The sequence below is a fragment of the Stenella coeruleoalba genome (genome assembly GCF_951394435.1).
Source record: "Stenella coeruleoalba genome assembly, chromosome: 1".
Classification (NCBI taxonomy): Eukaryota; Metazoa; Chordata; class Mammalia; order Artiodactyla; family Delphinidae; genus Stenella; species Stenella coeruleoalba.
In genome coordinates this window covers 138,336,102-138,360,529 of record NC_137169.1, presented here as the reverse complement: position 1 = coordinate 138,360,529, position 24,428 = coordinate 138,336,102, and the positions used below count along the sequence as shown (strand labels likewise).

Here is a 24,428-nt window from a genome sequence, read left to right as displayed (position 1 = left end):
AATATCTCTAATTTTGGAAAGTAAGTAGTCAGTTTCCTGCACAAATAACCATGATGTATATAACCTACTTTGTAAGTAAACCAGCAAAAATTAATAGAGCAAATGTTATATGCTTTTGAGTCGTTACATGGTTAAAATTTATTGAGTGTTTCATTCTGACCTAGAATATAGCTATGCCACAGAACTAGAGACCAGTGGGCTCAAATCAGAACAGGAGGACCAGGGGTGGAAAAAAGAAACTGATATATTGCTTGGATAGGGTTCTATTGGAGAGTTTTGATTCCTAGAAATATCTAAGAGATTCCTAGAAAACTAAGCAGAGGCAGATTTTTCAAGAAAGGAAATATAATCAAGCATATTATAGGGTATAACTGTGAAATAGATTTATGTAGTCATAATAAGATAATCTCTGAAAAGTGATTTAACCAACTAAGGGGATTATTGAGGAGGAGGTAGAAAGAGCTAAATATTCATTTTCTATAGTAGAAAGACAGTAGTCTAAATTTTAAGAGTTGATGTAACAGTACATGCATGTTATTCAGAAATCGAGAAATGAAAGCCAGAAGAAACATCTATAGGAGTTGAAGGTGATTGCTCTAGGCAGGGAAGTTCCTGGGAGAAGGATGAAGCAGCAGGCTGCCACTTTACCTTCTGAGTCTTTAAGTTCTATTTGATTTTAAAAACTATCTGCATGTAAATTTTGATAGAAATAAAAATTTAAAAATTATTGGAAAAATCATACTCAATTCTCGTGGTCTCCTGACCCCTTTCTCTTGGGGATTTATGTGGTAGAGTGTTGTTTTTTTAGGAGGATAATTTCTTAGTAGCTATTTGCCTAAGTACTGATGACACAAAACTCCTCTCCAAAGGTGTATGGCAAACTGTCCTCTCTTTTAAGGAGGATATAGGATGGGGACCATCACTGTTAATGAAAATAATTATCATATTTAAAGTTACCGTGTATTTTATTTACTAGTGCAGTTGTCATATTTCCTTTGAGTTTTGATATCTTGACAGTAAGGATTATATTATGCAGCTTACATAGCCACAATATTGATGTAATTCCTTGTATATTGCATGCAGTCAGTAAGTGGTTTGTTTAATTGAAATGAGAAATAATCAGGAGTTTTAACAGAGACATCTGTATTAGGTAGGGTTCTCCAGAGAAAAAGAACCAATAGGAGATGTCTGTGTGTATATACATACGTACATACATATATATATGTGTATTTTTTTTCTACTGAATATACTAGTCCATGGGAGGATCTGAACTCCTGACCCTCCTGTTCTGATTTAAGCCTGTTGATCTATAGTTCTGTCACATGCTGTATCCTAGGTCTTACCTTTGCAACTGTACTGAAGATTTCCTTCACATATCCTGTGGTGGATCCCGTTTCCTGAGTCCTATGTGTTCTTTTTTCTTGATTTATTTGTGTATTTGGTAGAGCAAATGCTCCAGTAGCTTCTGAAAAGGAGTACAGGGAGGAAAGTGATTTTTTTTAGAATTTTGAACACCTGAAATTATCTTTCTTCCATACTCATAGCGGTTTGAAATTGTACCATTATATAGAATCCTTTTCACTCAATAAATTTATTTCACCATTATCTTCTAGCAGTACCAACTAGATTCTTGTTTCTTTCTCTTTTTTTTTTACATTCCAGAAACTTTACCATTTCTATATCCCTCATGTCAGAAAATTTCATGATGAGATGCTTTTTTGATAAATACTTTCGCTGGTAATTCAGTGGGGCATTTTGTCTGTAGATTAATGTTCTTATGTTTTGGGAAAATCTATAAAACACCTTCATAGCAACATCTAGACCAGTGTTTGACTGAACAATTGGACATCAAATCTAGCCAAGTTGACCCATAAAATTAACCATCACAGGTACCCTTTCATATAATCCCCCTGTTCACTGTAGCACTTCATCCCTGTACCTGTTGAGTACAGACCCCCTCTGGCATAACTTCTAAAGAGAAAACTCATTTTCTTTTCCCAAAATGTGAGAGGGAAAACCTTCTGTTTGGGGAAAGTCACACCTGCCTTCAGAAATCTCTGTAGCCTTCAGTTTCACTTTTTTCCCAGAGTTATGAAAACCTGCGTCAATTAGCTTATTGTTGGCCTGTCCCCCTGCAAGTGCTTGGCTTTTACTTGTAGACGTCTGTCCTGAGTGGCAATTTCCTCTTCTGTTCTTTTTTTTTTTTTTTTTAATGTTTTGGACTTAGAAGGGAAAAATTGTCCAATCAACCAAGCTTAACTGAAAATGTTACCCTAGTATTTTCTGGGTTTAATCTTTTCAGATCAAATCCTTGCGGTCAACCTTGAGTTTTCCCATAATTCTTGTCTCTTCTATCAAAATCAATCTTGTTGGTTTCACATATATCCAGGATTTGACCACTTCTCACTCGCCTCACTTACCCATCTTGGTCCAAGCTGTGGTCACGTTTCTCCTGGACTTTCCCAATAGCTGCCTGAACTCCCTGTTTCTCCTCTTTATCCTTCTCCAACATGCAGGCAAAGTGATGTGTTCAGACTTCGGTCAGATCATATCACCGTACCCTGCACTGGCTCTCCATCATTGTAAGGAAACAGCAAAGTTGATGGACTCTAATGGCCCCCATGATCTGTAATGCCCATGACCTCCATGACTTCATTTCCAGACATAGGTTGTTCCTCTCCAGCCTACAAGTCTCATTGCTTTTCTCAGGTTGTTCAGTGCTCTATACCAGGGCATGGAGCACATCACCATAGTGGGGGGTCCATGTATATTTCCTGAACTAGTGAATGACTTACACTGAAGAATATCTCAATGCCCTTCTCCTCTTTTTAGGCATGGGCATAGTGCAAGCCTGTGAGTGTTTCTTTAGCTACACATAGGGAGGATGTGGCATTCTACCTTGCAGGGAGGAAAGACACTAGTGGCCTAAGGACCTGATGCATTTTTTGGACAGCACAAGGTATTCTGTACACATATGCATAGCCTATGGAAAAGTCAAAGTGTGTTTGTGGACCTCTGTTTTTTTTCTTCTTCTTTTTTTTTCTGTTCTGCATTGTTCTAGCTTCAGAAACTACTTTGAATTTTGTTTTCTGGGTTTTATCGTCTCTGCCCTTGAAACTTAGATTGAAAAAAAGAAACCTTGATCCTGAAGTATCTTTATTATAAACGGATGCTTCACGGTAGCCAGCCTGGCAATGGGCACATTAAAAGGCACTGCTGCAATCGGAAGCTTTCTTTCTACTTCTTTAAACCCATCTGAGAGAACTAGATTATATCCTACAGGGGGGACCACCACACCAATGTGTGCGAGCATCGAGCCGCAGAGGGAGCAGTATGGACAGTGGTGGCGAATGAACGAGCACAAGGACTCCAGACTGCCTTTTTCGTCTGTGATTGTAAATATCACTGACCATCCTAGACTAGTACACATGGACTCTTGCCCTGCTTTCGTAAAAAGCATTATTAAGGAAGGTGCATATAATGAAACCTCATGTATTATTAACTTAACCTTACTAGGAATGTACAAGGAATAGGCTTAATTCAACGAAAATTTATAGGCAATTTGTTAAAGCAGCAGTGCACATTAGAAGGTACATTAGAGCCACATTGGTTTTAATATGCCATTCAATAACTCGAAAAGAGGTTAAGAATGCTGCTTAACCTCCATTAAGTATTTTAAAAATGCTTTAATTTAAAATTATTTGGAGTGTGTGTACATATATGGATGGACACATACCTACACTCATAAATAGAGCACGGAATATGTTTTCCCGGTTCGTTTTTTCAGGACTGGATGACCTCATAACATTTGGCAGCAGGCAGTTAATCAGAGGCCGGGTGGAGAAAGGCAGGGAACCGTGTCAAGGCGTCCCCAGCCAGTGACCCACCCTTGTCCTTGAGAACTAGAGGCAGAGAGGGTTTATTGAGGATCCTGCAGCTTTGGAATAAAATAAAGGCTAATTTATAATGAAAACAGCTTCACATGACATGTTTCGCGCTAATAGGACAATTCCTCATGCTCCCCTCTGGTATTTACTTTGGGTTTGCTTTTATAACTCATACAGACCATTAGAAAATAAAGTATCTTGTTTCATTAAGAAGTGTATCATAGTTGTCAAGAAATGAGCTCATCAACCATCATTGCATGCAAGACCCTGCCAATGGAATTGGAATTAGATGGCTGATACTCCATTAAAAATCAGTGCATCAAAATTGAGATCCGATTATGACACATGCCCCAGTGTTCGGTGAAACGGCTTTTCCAGATTAGCCTGTTTTTCACAGAAAGACCACAGAGTAAGAGCCTTTTCCTTAATAAACCACCAGGAAAGAATCTTGTCATAGGAAATATGGATCACAATCCTACTCACATCTGGGGGAAAAAAAAAAAAGGATATTGACAGGTCATTATCTAAATTTTAGGAAAATCCCACTTGCATTGAAAACTGCCTAGTAAAAATTACAATGATGATAATAGATAATATTTACCAAGTGTATACTGTATGCCAGACCCCGGAATAGTGTTTTATCTAAAAAAATTCCATTTAACATGCACATTATTTCTGTGATGGAAGGACCAGTATTATTTCCTTAGGGGAAATGCAGTCTCATTAAGTAGAAGAACCATTTACAAATCCAAGTCCATCTGACCCCAGAATCTGCACTCTGAAAGAGTGAAACTCTTATTCTGAATCCCTCTTTATTTGTTATAAACATTCACTTAACAAATATTTGAGGGTGGGTTGAAATAGAGACTCTTACAAGTGTCTGTAACCTCCCCCCAGTGCTCAAACTCATCTCAACCCATGTTTCTCGCTACTGCTTCAGGTCCTGGGATATTTCATTTGTTGTGCTGAATCTGAATAATAGTTACAAAATAGAAATGAACAGAGCTGTGAGCAGCTACAGTGATCAAGTAATGGAGAGCCGACCGAGAGGGCTAGGAGTGGGCTTACTCCACGGGCAAAGTTAGAGAAGTGTTTGAGATGTTTGCCGTGGCATAGGACAGAGACTTTAGAGCATGCATCTGAAAACTATTGAGACTGAGAAAAGTGAGGGCAAAGAAAAAGTTTTGCTGTGGATTATGAATATACATGTGTATCTGTGCACTGTAATCTCTAAGACATAATCAGAGTGCTGCTTCTTTATATTCATTGTTGTTATTGGATTTGATTCTTAGAGAATATACTTATGAAGGCTTCTCACGGATACTCAAATAGGAAAACCAGGTTTTTTATAAAACAGAAAGTCCGATAGAATAATTTCCCTTATATAAGCATCTTATTCTATCCTTCATTCTACGAACTGGAGACATATTTTTGGAGTGATATTTTCTTTCTGAAGCCCTGTTCCATCCGTTGATCTGGCAAGGATTACATTTTGAATTTATCGTGCTTATCCATATACATTTCCTACTAATCCTCCCTGATACCCTACCTCTTCTAACCACTCTCATGACTCACAGATTTATGTTTACCATTTTCTCTTCAGTATTAGAGATATCATCTGATAATTGTAAAGAGTAACAGATATCCTCCCATCCGTCTACTCATCCATCCTTTCACCCATCTATCCATTTCCTTCACATATCCATTTTTTTCAATTAACGTCTATTGAATAAATTACTATACACCAGAGCCTGTGCTGCTGTAAGATATACAACCAGAAATATATGAAGGCATTACAGTTTAGTAGGGGAAACTGACTCATGTGCAGATTATAACATATTTGTGAAAGTGCAATATTAGAAATGCATAAGATAGAGAAGTAGTAAAATCAAGGGACTGATTAATTCTTGAAGGCTGGGAGACATAAAGAACCTAGTAGTGTTTCCTGAGCTGGGTTTTAAAAGCAAATAGGATTCGGCAAGGTATTCAAACAGGGGAAGCAGTCCAGGAAGAAGCAATAGGAGGAGGAGGGCATTTAAAATACATCTAAACTAGTCGAAAATGAGTTTTTCAAATGTTTAAAGAGAAATGATAGCTTGAGATGAATAATCATATTTATTTAGCATTTGTTAACATTTGGTCAAATCTATGAATAATAATTTTAGCATGATTTTTATACAAAACCATCAAATGGAGGAAAATTGTTATTTTAATTTGAAAATTAGCATCATCTCCTACACTTCATTTTGAAAAGATTGACTTGCAAAACCATTTCTCAAATAGTCTTTTGTTGCCTGGGGTAGGTGAGCCACAAATTCCTCCCTAGACTTTTCTCTTAACGTGGTGTCCATTCTCTGGTTGAAGATGAGAATTGTTTCTTCTAAATGGCTCATAATTAGTGCTTAGCCTCAGCTCTGCCCTCCTTTTCTGAATAAGGCCTAGAGGTTAAACTTGTTTTCTCTCTCCCATTTCCAGACCTTAGCAAAGCCTAGTTGTTCACGGTCCTCAGGAGGGACATTGCTAGGAAATGGGCTCTTCTTTTATGTCCAGGGCAGGTGCTCTGCTGTGCAAATAGCCACTACAGGAGAGGATACCAGCTGCCTGGCTAATGACTTTGAACTCTAAGGATGCTGTAAGCCTTCTCCTGGATAAAGCAATACTCTTTTATGATATGGGTGACTTTTTGCGTTAGCTGTATAACACATTGTTTCCCACATGAGACTTGTCTGGTCTGGGACTGGAGTTAGAAAGAAAACTGGAGAAAAGAAGAAACTTTAGTGGGCTGATTTGGGGGTGTGAGCTCTCAGCCCTGCATAATGGAAGGTAATACCTTTGTCCTAATGACCGTGCTTTAAACTGTGGTACAAAATCACCCATGGAAAGAAATCTCCAAAAGACCAGTTAAAATGATGCAGACACGTACTTGGGGAAGATGAAGTGGACCTAATGGAGGGAGATCAGAAATCTATTGAGTTTAAAAAGAAAAAAAAAAGAAAGAAATTAAGGTCAGTTATCTTTAAGCTACACTCAGGAGCTGAAGTTTAAGTGGGAGGGAAGTTCTAACTACAGAACTACTTCTGTAGTTAGGAGTCATAAAAGGAGAGGTAATGGTCTAGAATAAGGCACATTCAGGTAAGGCAGGAAGTAATCATTGAGCAGGAAAGTACCTGAGTCATCCTAATCAGAACTGCTTAAAAATAGGACAGCTGAAATACTGGTGGGATTAACCTTTATAATCATGCTGCTGAGAGGAGGAGGGGAATTAACCCTAAGACAAACTCCTATGTGGTCTTTTCCTTGAAGCCCTAACCTCCAGGCTGCAGCCTCCCTGGCTGCTTTAATACCTTTCTTGTTCTTCTCTGCTGATACCTCTGATTTTTCTGTGCCCTTCTTTAGTCTCCAAAACTTGGGCAACCCAATCTTCTGCACCAAAATCTACACTCCTGGTCTTTACAGATTCATCTAACAAATCATTTTTTTGTAAAAATCCTTCCTAGCTGTCCTAGATTTCTCTGTGGCTTGAACCTATTGCAAAAAGTCCAAATTAATTCTACTTCTAAGTATCTGTGCTAATGGGGAATTTATCCAAATTGGAGAGCTGTTAGTACATGAATGATGCCATCGTCATGAACCTTAAGGACCTAGGTACCTTCACACAAGGGAAAATACATAGAATCCCAGCCACAATGGTCTTGAGTCTAAAATAGAAGCCTTCTACGTTTGTGATTTTGATCACATGGTGAGTCAGATAGGAAACTATGTAATAACTGTCAGGGCCATACTCTATTTCTGGCAACACATATAAAGCAAATTGCTGTTGGTGAATGCAAAGAAGCAAAGGGCAGAATCTCGTTGCAAATTACTATCAAAAATGATAGTCTTATTTCTCTCCAATTGAATGGCACAGATTTTGAGCTTCTTTCTTTTCTATTTTACTCCTCCTGAAACTTTTTAAGAGAGAATATGCAGGGCCTAGGAGAAGAATAACAAATTAATTGTTGGTAGCTGTAAAAGAATGGCTTGTTCTCAACTAAAGCCTCAAATGAATTTTACAGTGTTCCAATTACTTTTGGTTTTCCCCCTAAAGAATAGATACCACAGAGTGCTTCCCTGTGTGCTCACGCTTTTTCTCTCTTTCGTATCACTGATATTTTATAAATGTAAGTTAGTGATCCTGACAACTGTACCACTTCTTTTCATTCGCCAGAGCTTCATTCATTGTTTCAAGAAAATTCCTTGTAACGTTATGCACACTTGTGTGTGTATATATGTGAATATGCGTATGCATGTGTATATACACGTACATGCACAAACACACATATCACACAACACCCAGAACCATTTCTCCCTCATATGACTGCTTCATCATCCAAATGTCCAATGCGTTTCTAATTTTATAACTATTGATTTCCACCTTCTGGGTCCAAGAAATTTTAAGTCACTGGAAGATATTTTTGAATCATATTTTATTTCCCTTCTTTTTCTATAAGAAAAAATACAGATTTTATAATTAATCTAAATTGTGTTTTTGTTTTTTTAAATATAGTACTTGTTGGGATCAATGCCTACCTCATAATTTGGTGCAGTTTTGTGAATTCCAGTGTTCGAGTGCCTCCTTTGTGGCAAGCACTGTATTGGATGCTGGGTAGACAATGATGAATTAATCAGATGAGGTTCCTGCCTTCAGGGTGGTTACAGTCTGGTGGAAGTGAGATTAATTGTAATTTTCCTCAGCACTCTATAGGAAATAGAATGCTGTGAAACTAACAGGCATACCTGAACTAGCCCAGAATAGGTTACTGGAGGAAGAGTCACAAGACCTGATATGCATAGAGTGAGCTAAGCAGAAAAGGTGGGTCCACATCATTTCAGCAGACAGAACTGCCCATGAAAAGCATTTAGGCATCAAGAACAGAATGAAGTATGACTGGGGCAGATGAGATGAGCTGTAAAATGAAGCTAGGGAGATAGGCAGCACCTTACTGGAGGGTTGGAAGCTGTGCTAGGATTTATTTTTTTCCTAAAGGGAATAGGACGTTATGAAGTAATTTTAAACAGAGGAATGAGGTGTTCAGTATACACTCTGAAAAAGATGGTTCCAGCTACACTATGAAGAATAGATTGGAGGAGGACAAGAGGGATGCTAGGGGGTGAGACAGCCTCTGTGGTTGAGATGCCTGGGTTTGAATCTGCTATTTGTCAACTCTATCATTTTAGGAAAGTTTGTTAACCTTCCTAACTTTCAGTTGTCTAATTTTTGTAATAGACATAATAGTGCCTGAATTATTAACATTGCTAACAGTGAGAACTAAATGAGAAAGTGAATATAAAGCTTTTACCATAGCCTCTGGTACATAGTGTTAACTATAGAAAACTTGGTAGTGACTTTAACCAGGGAGGTGGCAGTGGGGATGGAGAGTAGAAGATTTAAAATTCTTAGAAGGCAGTGTTCATAGGACTTGGTAATTTGCTATATGTAGGGGCACAGGGAAGTGAAGGACTCAAGAGTTGCCAGTTTTAGCAAAATATAGGATGCTCAATTAAATTTGAATTTCAAATGATAATTTTTTAATATGAGCAAATATCACACGGGACATAATTTTACTAAAATAATCATTGGTTATCAGAAATTCAAATTTAACTGGGCATCCTGTATTTTATCAGGCTATCCTACCAAAGATGTCTCAGAGTTCCAGCTGAAGCAACTGAAGCAATAGATGGTGGTGCTATTTGCTGAAACAGAGATGATTAGAGGAGGGACCAGTCTTTAGTGGAAAGATCATGAAATAGGTTTTACATACACTGAATCGTAGGTGCCAGGAAGACACCCAGTTACAACGTCAATTATTTACTCAGCTTTTCTTTGGCCATAATTGACATACTGATAAAGAACGGCTACAGCCACGTTTGTACAGGGACTTAGATAGTGCTGTGTTAGAGCGTTCTGTTTTTCAATGTAATCAAAATGTTATTTTTTAAAGAAAAGACTGGGTAGAAAGTATAATAAAAACTTTTCATTGCTTCATTTCCAGGTTTTTATATTTCTCCAGGCAGTGCCACTGGCTGCCTGCCATGTTCATGCCACAAGACTGGTGCAGTTAATCACATCTGTAATAGCTGGACTGGTCAGTGTGTTTGCCAAGATGATTCCATTGCCGGGCAAAGTTGTGACCATTGTAAAGACCTTTACTTTGGATTTGATCCTCTAGCTGGAAGGTAAGTGTTTATAAGAATTAATAATTAAATGTTTTTACTAAATTATATTTGTAATTACTTTTTTTTTTTTTTTACTAACTGATTTTTTGGCAGTATCTTCTGTAAAAAGGGATATTTTCTGTCCCCCTTAGTCTGTGGATATATTCTTTTATGCATTGATGTCTGCATTTATTAAACATAATAGTAATCTTTGCATATCTCCTAGAGTTCCAATGTATGGGTTGCTGTACGTTGATAAATGTGTCCAGTATTAGGGCCTGGGAGTATTTAATAAGATAAAATCCTTTTTCTGTAAAGAACTCAAAATTTGGTTGTGGAGAAAGACAGGTAAAGAAATATCCATAAAAGTAAATACACAAGCACATACACAGGCTAAGATAGGTATCATATGTGTGTATATACTTTGTTCTACATGGACCCTGAATTTATTACTGCATTCATTTGTGTTCCTTTTGCCTTTCTAATTTAGGTTTAAAGACTGGCAGATGAGAAACATAGCTTTGAATTCAGTGATAAGATTTTTTTTTTCCCAGTGTGTAAAGTACCTTCTGAAAGTAAATTAACCACTTTTCAAAGTTACACTGTCTTTAATGTTCTACTTCTTACTTCCTGTGTATCTGTGGGCATTTGCTTTCATGCAGATGTGTTCATTGCTGTACTTTTGAAGGTGTGCTGGAATGCCAATTCCATGTGTGTTTTCTTGGTCTGGTCAGGTAATAAATCTGTCTAGGATTGGGTCTGTATCCATGAATTCTTTGACATTCCTATCCCCAAGAAACTAGTGTTGTGTCTGCACACACCAACCAAATCTGTCTCTCAATATGTGTCTGTGAGTGTTTATAAATATAAAGGCTAAGTGCTCAAGGGTTTGAGATGATTTTTTCAACTCATCGTCACCCTGCTGCCTGCCTTTTGGCTGTTACACTCTTCATTAACAGCTTGATTAGAGCGTGGACAGTGTGACGGGGTAAATTATTGAAAAAGAACTCAAGCTAGTTCATTTGGCTTTCTACTAAAATTCAATTTGATTAAAAAACTTTAATATAATATTTAAAATATTTATTAAAACAACTTTATGTTCTTATTACATATCTTATATTTCAAATCCATGCGGCTCCACTTCTGTTACCATTGGAATATCATCTTGGTTAGTCTGAGAGCATTACCACTCTTCTGTACAAATATGAAATTACTCTGAATGAGTATAGAAAACACATGGTACAGTAGATGTTAAATAAAAAGTATTACCAGGATCTTGATAGTAAGATCAGGGCCAGTTATTGCACCTACCACCCCCTCTACATACTTTTTGTTGAAAGACCATCTCACAAATTTCCCAGTTGGAACTCCGGGGTTGGTTTGTTTCACTACTGGCAGCCTCTGTCTTTAGATTTCCTATCTCTTCCATAGTCTTTCTGACAACACTTAATTACCGAGAGAAAAATATCTTCCCCACTCAGCAGTCCTTGGAATACTCATGCCTATCTATGACATTTTGTGCCAGCAGTCACTTACCTATTTCCCCTCTACTGAGCTCCCTTGTTATTCTTGCCAGTGTTGTCACCAAAACCCCTACTTAATGACCAAAAGATGTCTAATTGTCTTGGCTTTTTCACTTAGCTTGCTTTAAGTGAAACCTGATTCCCTTCATTACATGGCTTCCCCTACCCTTCAGTGTTTGTAAACTCAGGCTGATCTTCACCCCATTCTGCTTCTCCCTCATTTATCTACCCACCCCAATCTAATCCAGGACCAAGAATTGCTTACGAGTAGTGTTCTATCACCTATCACCCTGCAGTTGGACTGGCTAATGTGGGAATCAGACTCCCTGGGTTAAAAGCTGGCTTGAAATGTTAACCTGAATTGATGAGGAATAAATAGGAAGAGCCAGAAATGTAGGTATAAAATACATCCTCATCACCACCACCACCACCACCACCACCACCACAACAAATACATTATTAGAAGGTGCCAAGGTTAAAATTAGGAAAGCAGAACTCAGTAAAATAAAAGGGATGAGTGCAGGCTGTAGTCTAGGAGATAGAGCCAAAGTTTGAAAAGCTGGCAGCTTCTATAGCATAAAAAATCCAGAATAAGTGTGAGTTCAAAGCAAAAAGACTTACGACAAGTGTCATATAAATACAATTGTATATCTTTACATATTAGGTGACTGATAATTATATTGAGTCAAGTAAGGAAGTACACACACACGCCATATTTTCTTTATCCATTTATCCATTTACGGGCATTTATGTTGTTTCCCTATCTTGGCTATTGCGAATAATGCTGTAGTGAACATAGGGGTGCGGATGTCTCTTCACGATCCTGATTTTATTTCCTTTGGATATATACCCAGAAGCGGGATTGCTGGAATCATATGATAGTCCTATTTTTAGTTTCTTAAGGAACTTTCATACTGTTTTCCATAGTGACTGTACCAACTTACATTCCCACCAGTAGTGTACAGGGCTTCCCTTTTCTCCACATCCTCACCAACACCTAGCTTTTTGATAATAGCCATTGTAACAGGTGTGAGGTGATATCTCATTGTGGTTTGATTTGCATTTCTCTGATGATTAATGATGTTGAGCACCTTTTAATGTACCTGTTGGCCATTTGCATGTCTTCTTTGGAGAAATGTCTATAAATATCCTTTGCTCATTTTTTTAAATTAGGATTTTTTTTTTGCTATTGAGTTGTATGAGTTTCTTATATATTTTGGATATTAACCCCTTATCAGATAGATGGTTTGCAAATATTTTCTCCCATTCTGTAGGTTGTCTTTTTTCACTCTGTTGGTTACTTCGTTTGCTGGGCAAAAGCTTTTTAGTTCATCTCTTTTTGCTTTTTTGCCTGAGCTTTGGTGTCATAACCACAAAATCATTGCCCAGACCAATGTCAAGAAGCTTTTTCCCTATGTTTTCTTCTAGTAGTTTTAGACTCTGATATTAACTTTAAGTTTTTAATCCATTTTGAGTTGATTTTTGTATATGATGATTTAGGGTCCAATTTCATTCTTCTGCATGTGAATATTTAGTTTTGCCAGCACCATTTATTGAAGAGACCATCCTTTCCTCATTGTGTGTTCCTGATAACCCTTTTTGAAGATCAGTTGACTGATATGCATGGATTTGTTTCTGGGCTCTCTATTCTGTTCCCTTCGTCTGTGTGTCTGTTTTTAATGCCAGTACCATACCGTTTTGATTACAATAGCTTTGTAATATATTTTAAAACCAGGAAATCTGATGCCTCCAGTTTGGTTCTTCTTGTTGAACCCATGCTTTGCAACTTAAAATAGCTGTAGGACTTTCTGTTACCTAAGAAAGACCAGAAATGCCATACAGTTGACTCACTTTATATCCAGGTGGCAGACAGGGGAATTAGCCCCATATGATATATTTAAAGGATCAGTGAAAGATGAAAGTAAAATTAATTTATGATTGCTTTTTATGACTAATGGTTTTCCAGTGTGCTAATTATTTTATTGTTTGCACTTTTCTTAAAATCATCTTTTCCTTTGATTCCCAAGATTCTGCTTCTCTGATTTGTTTTCTGTTTCTTTTGATGATTAGTCCTCTTTAATCTGGCCCTTCAACTTACATATCAACGTCTATGATTTCAACCTCTACATGCCTGTAAATGACTTTCAAATATATTATCACATCTTCAGATCCCCATCATGGGCTCTAGGCCTATGGCTAGTTGTCTCTCTGAGTTTTAAATTTGCATGCCTCTCATGCATCCCATTCTTAATATAACCAACACAGAAAAAATTCTCATTTGCATTACTTTCCTCACCTCTGCCAAAAATTAAAAAAATAAAAGTCTCATGCCGTCATCATCTTAGTGAAAGGGATATAAATCTTAAAATAACTATTCAAGTCTGCACCACCCACGTGCGACTCAGGATGCTCTCAGATTGGGCAGGGTTGGCTCTTGATATTAGCATACGCTGCTGCTGGAAAGAGCTATTGAAAGCAAGAGCCACCACGTGTAATGCAGCTTCTCTGAAATAAATAAAGCCTTCCTTAACCACAAAGACCCAAAGAAATCAGCAGGATTTGTCCCTTGTTAAATCAGTCATCTGGAATGCCCTTGTCTAGAGTTGACCCTTCTATTCCACTGATGAATTCTACTGCCGCATTTCACTTTAACATCGATGATAGAGAAGAAATCCTCTAGCACAGAAGGTCATAGAGAAAGATGTTTCAAAATGTGACAATGAGAATTGCTTGAATGTATACTTTTGCTCATCACTGAGAAGAGATAAAAATGGATTTTATTCTTTTTATGTTTTCCATTCCTTTCCTGAATGATATTGAAATCTATTTGTTGACTTCTGGTTGTTCTTGTGTATATATACTAACACTGACTATTTTGAAAATGTGTGCAAAGATGGCTACAACATATGGGATTCCATCTAGTATAAGGAATTTTTGTTTTCTGAAGGAAAAAGCCACTCATAGTCTAAATGTATACAGACATGCAGTTAGGAAAATAACTATTTGTGCCCAGATGTTAAAATTTTAAAAAAAGAAAGAAAATCATCTAAAATCATTTGACTGTACCTTGTAGGTACTTATAAGTATAAATTTATTTCATTAATTTCCAGAATTCTACAAAGAATATAAGTATTTTATGTTTAAGCAAGGAGAAGATACAAGTATCATTGTATCTCTTCATTGATTTTGAAAATAAATTGACTTTCTCATCTGCTTTCTCCATTTATATATTCAGGGGATTTTACTTAACCCCTCCGTGAAGTTCACACATACCCCTTACCCTACTCCATCTTCTCTTTATTGTGCACAGCTGTGTTTGCTATATTTTTCTCTTGGCTTATTTTATATACTTTTTTTTAATACTCCCAAGGGCAAAATAAGTAACATAAAATAGGACCTGACCCTAAACTACAGCAACAGTGACAAAAAATGCCCCGAACACAACAGTAACAAAATCATTTGCCTGTTTTCATCTAAGTAGTCCATTCTTCAAAAGCTCCCTATCACAAAAAAGGGCATGTGTTTTTAAAAAGCTGATCCAAGTGCAAAAATCACTCCATTTACCTTGGACACATAAGGCAAACGTGATTTAATCAGTATTGAAAACAATGAAGCAAAAATAAGTCTGCCCACTGAAAAAATCAATAAAGCAAAAAAAAAGAATAAAAATATATCATATTTGTCTAAACCAAAAGCAATGAGACAAAAATGGGCCACATTCAGTTCGTCTCAGTGGGTAGTTGAGACCCGTATTTGACACAGTGCACTCCCTAGCACTGTCCGCAAGTTGACCTGTAACTACGAGTCCTCTTTCTCTCAGCCCACAAGACGGTTCCAGTTCATCTGGGGCACCACCATTTTCTCACATACCATCCAAACCTCACAATCCCCTAAAGATTTTTTCCATAATGACTTCTTTTCTTTCCATTCATTAGTGGTATATTGTCTTTTTTTAGCCTTAAGGAGCTAGAAGTATCACTATGTGTCTTCTACTGACCAGCTGACACACAATGAACTATGATTTCCCTCAGATAGTAGGGAATTGGGATCTAGGCTGGCCAGGGAATCAAAAGGCTCAGACTTCTAAAACATAAAGTAAAATTCTTCTGTGACCAGATTACTTTTGGTTTTACTGCGCAAGTTCTCCATTTCACCACTAAGTTAAATATTTGGTCTGGCCATCTTTTGACATGCATATTTCCAAGGGATCTCAATCGGTCTCTTTTTCTGAGAACCAGATCAATGACTTCAAAGGGAAGCAGATAACTTTCTTGTCCTTTGGTGGTATCACAGTGGAATGCTGGGGAATGTTCCTCACAGATTCATTCTCCTCTATGACTCTTTGTTAGACAGCTAGTTCTCATCTAGGGTGATGGGGTTAAAGGGCCACATGCCTCTCATCGGCTAGCCACCTAGCCAGGGCTCACTCATGAGGGAGTGGATGAGTTCCCAAAGAGAGCAGAAAGGTGCTCGGACACTTGAGACCTATGCTTGGAACTGCCACAAAGTTACTTTTGCCTTAGTCTGTTAGCCAAAGCAAGTCACAGGCCAGCACATATTCAGAGGTGGAGAAATAGACTCTACTTTTTGATGGAAGGAATTGCACAGTTAGTTGCAAAGGACCTGCGTAAACAGAGAGGTGAAGAGTTGTGGTCATTTTTGCAATCTACCGTGACCACTAGATGATATATTCTCCTTTAATACAGGTTCTGTATGGCTCTCTAAGAAATCTCAGTTTTTATAAACTAGTAGCATTTATTCAATGTGATATAATAGGAATAACAGTGTTGGCATCAAGGTGTTTAGGTTCCAATTACGGCTGTTCTACTAGACCAGGCCTATTCGTGTCCTATTCCTGCTATGATAATTATTTACTACAAACTTAGCAGCATAAAACAACATGAATTTATTATCTTATAGTTATGGAAGCCAGAAGTCCTAAGTTAGTTTCCTTGGGCTAAAGTCAAGGTGTCAGCAGGCCTATGTTTATCTTGGACAGCAGGAGAAGACCCACTTCCTTGCTTTCCCCAGTTCCAGACACCACCCCCATTCCTTAGCTCATGGCTCCTTTCTTCACCTTCAAAGCCAGCACAGTAGTGTTTTCTGTCTTCTCTGATCTCTGCTTATGTTCTTACATCTTCTCTCTCTGACTCTCACCTTCTTGTCTGTCTCCTATCAGGACTCTTGTGATTCCATTAGATACTCAGATAATACAGGGTAATCTCTTTATCTCAAATCTGCAAAGTTCCTTTGCCAAGTAAGGTAGCACAAGTTCTGGAGATTGGAACTTTGACATTGTTGGGGGGGTAATAGTTCAACCTACTACACCAGGGTTCAGCAAACTGTGGCCTGTGGACCAGACCTGGCCTGCCACCTATCTATGGAAATAAAATTTTATTGGAGCGCAATCTTCACATACTGTCTATGGCTGCTTGCACACTACTACAGCAGAGTTGAGTTGCCCCAGAGGTCATTTGGCCACAAAGCCTAAAATATTTAGTAGTCTGGTCCTTTTAGATAAAGATTGCTGAGTCTGTAACCAAGAGTCAGTGACCCCTGAGCAAGTTACGGAATCCCACCAAGCACTGTAGAATCATAACTCTATAGATTGGGAAAGGAGCTTAAAAGTAACTTTGGTTAAACTGTACCCTATACATTTTTCTACATAAATCACCTTTAAGGATAACTGATCGTTCAGCTTCTGCTGAAAACATGGGACTGAAAAGAGCTTATTGTCTCTGAAACAACTCATCTTTATTTCAAACAACTCTAATCTTATTCTTCATATTAAGCAAAAATTTCATTCCTGTGACTTTCTTGACCGATCTTCCTTCTACCTCTGGGGTCTCAGAATTAGTGTACTTGCTCCTCCCTGAGAGCACTTGAAGAATTTGACTCTGCTTTCGGACCTCAGAGTTACCATGTTCATATAATGAGGAGGTTAAGGAAAGGAACCCTAGAGCTTCTAGACATAAACGTGTGTTATTGTTAATATAGTGAGTCTTCTGGGATTTCTTTTCCTTTTAAATGTCTCGTCTTTGTGACTAGCATGTTGGACGTGGCCTACATTCCCTGTGATTAGGTGGAGTGCCAACAAAGGAGAAAGTGGCAGAGGGCCAAATACAGGACTGTGCTTAGCAAGGTCTTCTTCAGATGACAGGAATGTCCCCACCCTGGACTCGGATGACACTGTTGTCTGGATGCAAGGGAGTCACTGCCCAGGTCCAGTTCTTATGAGTCCCTTTACTTGTAGGAAGGCTTCACTAGGGCGGGTGGGCTGAACACGGCAGACTCCTCCCTCCTTGATGAGACAGCACCACTCACTTCCTCTCCATTAAGCCACGTGATACGGCTTTCAGCTCACACACAGAGGATCTCCAAACCTCAAATCCCTCTCTTATAATTCTGGACGTCGGTTCTAAGAGAATCTGGTGCTACTAGTTGGCTGTGAAGAAAGGGAAGCTGGGAAGCTCAGTGAGACCACACGTCCACTGAAGAGATGGAATAGAATCTTAACCAGGGGAAAACCAGACTCCTCTGGAGGGCACTCATGGGATCCTGCACAGGACTGAACCAAGAACTCTTCTGGCCTTAGGGAGTCACAATAGAAGGCCAGCCCTTAAAGAGTGACCCCTTCCTTGGGGAGAGGTTAGCCAGGGGGACAGCTATGCCAATCAGAAAGGGCTCAAAAGAGTTAAATTGTTATTAAAGCTATGTGTCACGTTTAGATTTATCTGTGGTGTCCTAAGTCTAAAGCTTTTCTAGTGCTTTATTCATTCATTTATTCAACAATATTTATCGAACACTTACTGGTTGCTGGTCTTTGTGCTAGGGACTGATGGAAGAAAACTCTTTGTCTAATTTCTCCAATTTGCCTTGAAGCCTCTTTCTCTTCTATTCTTAATGATTATTAATAATCCTTGCCTAAAGTCCTTCAGCAATTGGAGGTCTCTTCCTTCTTCGTTCTTTATGTTAAATGATGACCCCGTCATCCACCCATCAGCAAATTAGAAAACCGGGAGTAACCCCACACCCTTATTTCCTTCTTCACGTCTCTTTTCAATGTGTCCACCCCATCCTACTGATTTCACACACTAAACATTTCTTAAATCTATCCTGCTCCTTCCCACTGTCACCATTGCACCTAATCTAGCATTATCTTACCTCTGCTTACCTGTCCACCTTTATCTGTCACCACCTTCTTGTTTGGAATTTATATCCAAAATTTTTGAATTGCTTAAAATTTCCCACCCTCTCCTGCTGTGTCTTATCTGTCTCTTTTCTCCCCTCCCTGGTTGGCTTGGCTTATTCCTATTCATCTTTTTTTTTTTTTTTTTTGGCGGTACTCGGGCCTCTCACTGTTGTGGCCTCTCCCGCTGCAGAGCACAGGCTCCGGACACGCAGGCTCAGCGGCCATGGCTCACGGGCCCAGCCGCTCCGCGGCATGTGGGATCCTCCCGGACCGGGACACGAACCCGTGTCCCCTGCATCGGCAGGCGGACTCTCAACCACTGCGCCACCAGGGAAGCCCTCCTATTCATCTTTTACTATGCAGTCCAAACATCCTCTTCCAGGATTCCTTCTTACTACTCCTTTCACTGCCCTGATCCTTTTCCACCAGAGTAGGCAGTTGGTCCTTTTCTGTGTTCCCAAAGAGTCTGTACACATCTTTATTGATTCTCTCTCCATTTTTTCATTTCTCACTAGACTGAGGGCTCCTTGAAGACAGGGACAATTCTATCTTGTTCATCTTTATATGCTCGGTGCCTAGTCCAGTCCTGGGACATAATTAGCCCTCAGTGAATGTTATCTATGTCGGTCAATATCTCTAACTCAATTTGATGTTACCTATGAGTTGAGGCTCCAGACAGAAGAGAGGTGTCCAAAGAGAAACGTCAGTAAAGTCATCTATATCCTGGACCGTATCCGTGGGCCTCCTATTGTGGTAGCTCTCCCTCACGTGATGAAGTTTCTGACAATGAGATGCCCTATTGAAACTCATTCCCTTCATTCATAGTGATGTTTCCGCAATAGTAATAAGTAGAATAACTCTTTATCTTACTGTTTGCACAACTGGAAGAAGCTCTCTGGAAAGGAAAATATATGAGATTTGTGATTTAAGAGACAGAAGCTAATTACCTTCTTTCCCATTCTATCCAGTAAACACTAAGTTATGTAAGGGCCCAAACAGAACTGTAATGGTAACCATAATGAACTGGTCAATAAACATCACAAATTGTTTATCTATATAAATCTTGACAGATTACTCTTTATGAAATCCATTTAGCAAGTGAGGTTTTCCCATAAGGATGAAAAATGAAGATTTTAAACAGATTGCGGGAGAAGCCCTAGCTGTACCAGGAGAATCAGTGTAATAAAGGTTTCTTTATATTAATATTACAAAAACCATTTATCCTCACAAAATCAATATCACAATTCATCTTAGTTTGGTGTTTCTCTTTCTAAGCTTAAAATGTCTTTTCCTTCATTATGTATAATTTTGTTTTAATAAATGTGAAATGTATTTCATTTAGGAGATGCTCTTGAGGAAGGATAACTTATAAAATGACATCAAACTTGTAGCTTATCTGCTAAAGAGTCTTAGAAATGTTTAAAATTATATTTGAATGGCTGAGAAATTTACAGGAATCATTTTACGTAAACCTTAATTACAAAATTATCCCCAGCGTCCTTTAGGCTAGAAACAAACTATAATATTCAGAAAAGTCTCCTATGAACTTCATCCAGGTAAAAATCTCTCTTACTAACGTCAAGCCATTATAAGAAGTCAGAGAAGTTGCATATAACAATGGCTGGGATAAAAAGACTATGAAATCAGGAAGAGTCACATTTAGTTACTCAAAACACTGCATGCTTTCCTAAGAACTGGTTTATTCCGTTTGGATTTGGAACTTAATATCCCATGTATATTGACAGAGCTGACTTGGAGTTAAGCATGTAACAGTTAACGTGAAGAAAACAGATCTCCATCAAAGAAAGGAATTATGTTATACACTGGAAACTATTACTCTAAATGTACTGTATGTAAAAGAAATGTGATTGTCTCATGAGTGAATGGTAATAAAAGCTGAAATACTTGACACACACTTATTCGTGAGTGGTGCGGTGATATATATATATGCATTGAGAGAAGCTTGTCTCTTATTGCTTCTGCTTACCAACATTACATTAAAAGCCGACAAACAATATACTCTAAGTAATAGCATATAATGAAGTTAGGAGCAAATTAAATATTTTGTTGCTTCTGTAATTCCATTTTAATTTCCATGCATAATTTTCTTCAGATCTAATCCTTAAACACCTAAACAAAATACCTATTTGAGATGGAGTTCTGCTGCAGTGTCTATACGTAAAGGATACAGTATAGTTGTTTGGAGGGAAACATGTCCTTTTATCATGACATAAAAAGGGCAAACTACAGTATAGTGGGTTTCAGGACAAACTGTACTTTATTTATTCCCAAGGTGATATTAGTCCATAAAACAAATTTGCAGCTTATTTAGTAGCCTTAGCTTTTATCGGCTTTTTAAAGGGTCTTGAATGATTACCCAGGAGATCACACCATAAAAGTCACAGTGAGATGAAGTAACTCCATCCATCCAGCATCTTTATTAGAAAATATAGGGGAAGCCATACTTTTGTTTTAAATGTACCCTATGGAAGGTCTCTGTTTAAAGGTGGTAGTCTTCTTACGTGTGCTGTTTTGCTTCTCTGAGGCTTCATGGTGCCCAAATTGCTTATCCTAATCTGTGACATTGACATGGAGTGAGTGTTTGAATAATTCACTCTGAGAAAACAGGTTTTCGTTTCTACCATGGCAAAATGCCAAAACAGTGATTTTTACAATCAACTTTGAGTCCAGGAAATCTAAGTCAAAATGAAGTTCTTTCATTATATTTATATCAATAGTATCTTTTCATAGATCAGAATAATGCTCTATTCTTTAATTATTTTGGGTGAATAAGTTTAGTGCATAAAATAAAAAGTGACACATAACATATATTGAAGCATCAACAGTATTTGAACGTATCTTCCTCAAACCGTTTCCTTAGCAAAACGTAGTCTTTAGAAAACTATATAATTTTTACTCTTTATAAAACTATAGGATTACAAGATTTTTAGGGGGAGCAATAATTATCATACCCAGTTTTGTATTTCACAACTTAAAAGATACTTGAAGAGATAATTTTATGGGTATCTCATCTTAATTTTTAGCTGTCAGGAGAACTGCTTTTGTGAGGATGGAAAGTTTACAGTGTCCTTAATTGAGCAACTAGTATGGAAAATAAACCATAAGATGTATCATGGCATAGAAAAAAGCAATATAACACTTTCTTGGCATTAATCAGTGTACAAAGAGATGGCTTCATAGAGATTTTATCGTGAGTGGCATTTTGATAAAGGTGTTTTTTCTGTTTTGTTGTATTTTGTATTTTTTAGCTCAGGAATCCTTTTCAATACACTGGCTAAAACAGACTATTTTATTCCACAGTGTTATTGATAGATGTAACTTATACTGTGAATTACTAATCGAAACGTTATTCTCTTTGATGGTTTATTTGTCTTTTCAGATGTCAGCCATGCAGTTGTCATCTCTCAGGAGCCTTGAATGAAACCTGTCACTCAGTCACTGGCCAGTGTTTCTGTAAACGATTTGTCACTGGCTCAAAGTGTGATACTTGTGTTCCCAGTGCAAGCCATTTGGATATCAACAATCCATTGGGCTGCAGCAAAAGTAAGTGACCTCTCGCCCAATACTGGTATAGGAGGCAACATCACGCAGGGCACTGTCTCCTTAATTTCTCTCTCCACCGAGAACTCATCAGAAAGGCTTAGGTACAATGTGGCGAATTTAAGTGAGAAATGGAAAAAAAAATTACACTAAATGAAATTTGGGTTCTTTCCCTTGATTGAATCATTGAACCTGGTTATACGATGATCTTAGTAGTGGGAAATTTACAATCGTTTGTTGCAGTGGTATCACTAACAAGGTGACCAAAGTCCTGGTTTACCCCAGACTAAGGGTTTTCCCAGAATGTGGGACTTTTCAGTGTAAAATTTAGGACAACATTGGTTCAACCAAAATGAGTGGTCACCTCACCACATAAGAACATTTCCAGATAATTTCTATAGCAAATGGAAGTTTATTGTGGGATTTATGTCCTTCCACCCCACCCCCACCATTATATGGACACTATGCTACTATTAGTTGTTTATTGATATTGTAGCAGTTATTATCATTATTTATCACCACATATTACTCCTGTATTTGATATTCCTGTCTTTCTACTTTAAGTTGCATTAGGTTTTTCAACATCTCTCACATTTTTAACTCTTGGAAGCCAAAGGTTACATCATAGTGTCTTTTGACTTCTCAACACTATTCTCGAGGGCCTTGAACTGACTTCTCAAGGTCACCTGCAGCCCTACAATTTCATAGCATGTCGATGATTTCTTTGTATCTACTTCAAGATCATCTGTCCTTACCTTTTCCAGAATTCCCAGGAAATGCCTGCTAAGAACATGTGGTAAGGAGCCCTCTATAATATATTGTACAATATGTTTCCTCCTTGAGGTGTCCTGAGATTGTCATGAGTCACAATGTTAGGAAATGCCACAAGTCTGGACACATCATCGTAAATAAGCATGCCTGGAGCAGTGCTCTCTATATTTAAGGAAGAGAGAGAAGTAATAAAATATTGGGGTCCACAGCAACTGTACTAGTTTTGGAAGTAGTGGAAAGCAAGATGTAGCTAATGATTAACAAGACATATTCAGCTTTTGTACCTGTGTGTTTTATCTTCAGTATCCCGTGTTTCACTGGTCTCTCTGGATTTTAGGAAAAGTAAAATTGTAGGTACTTACGCTACTCTTGGGAAAGGACTATCACAATTGCCTTTGTGTATAAATACAGTCTAAACACCAATCTGGATTCATTGAACATTTAATTAATATTTGTTGTTCACTGATTAGCTATATAGTTGATTGATTTGTGTGCAACAGAAATTCCGGCATATTTCTTTGGATGTCAGTTGTAAATCATCGTTTATGATAGAATTGTGACAGCTTTACGTAACACATATGGAATCTTAGAGATTTTTTGATTGGTTCTGCCACTAATGCTGTATGAAAATATTGGCTTCTGCTCCATTTTTTGCTACCTGTTCTTGCACCTGAGACACAGTCTAGGAATTACACCTCAGGCAAAAGTGGATGGTCTTGTCACTGGAAACCTGGCCTACATTTCTTAGTAGTGGTAGATGTTTACTTTTTTTTTTTGCGGTACGCGGGCCTCTCAGTGCTGTGGCCTCTCCCGTTGCGGAGCACAGGCTCAGCGGCCATGGCTCACGGGCCCAGCCACTCCGTGGCATGTGGGATCTTCCCGGACCGGGGCATGAACCCGTGTCACCTGCATCGGCAGGCGGACTCTCAACCACTGCGCCACCAGGAAGCCCCTACCTTTTACTTTTGATGAGTAATTTTTTCTAGATATAGAATTCTTGGTACCAACTATTCTTTTTTCTTTTGGGGACTTTAAATATGTCATTCTACTACCTTCTGGCCTCCTTTGTTTCTGTAAACCTTTAATTGTATTTCCCTTCAACTGTGTTATGAGTTGTTTTTTCTCTTACTGCTTTCAAGAGTTTGTCTTTTTCTTTCACCAGTTTGACTACACTACGTCTAGGTCTGAATCACTTTGTGTGTATCCTACTTGAATTCATTATGCTTTTTGGAATGGGAGATAAGTGTTTTACATTGAATTTGGACAGTTTGAGCCAATATTTCTTCAAATATTTTTTTC

General features: G+C 38.1%; 1 protein-coding gene across 1 annotated transcript in view; it reads left to right on the top strand.

The window, feature by feature from the left end:
- Nucleotides 1–24,428, top strand: part of USH2A (usherin) — a 785,755-nt gene that overhangs the window by 159,242 nt on the left and 602,085 nt on the right. Inside the window, exons 13-14 of the mRNA XM_079900731.1 lie at nucleotides 9,920–10,103; nucleotides 22,198–22,361. Of these exons, the coding sequence (XP_079756857.1) occupies nucleotides 9,920–10,103; nucleotides 22,198–22,361 (348 nt within the window). The remainder of the gene's footprint in view (nucleotides 1–9,919; nucleotides 10,104–22,197; nucleotides 22,362–24,428) is intronic.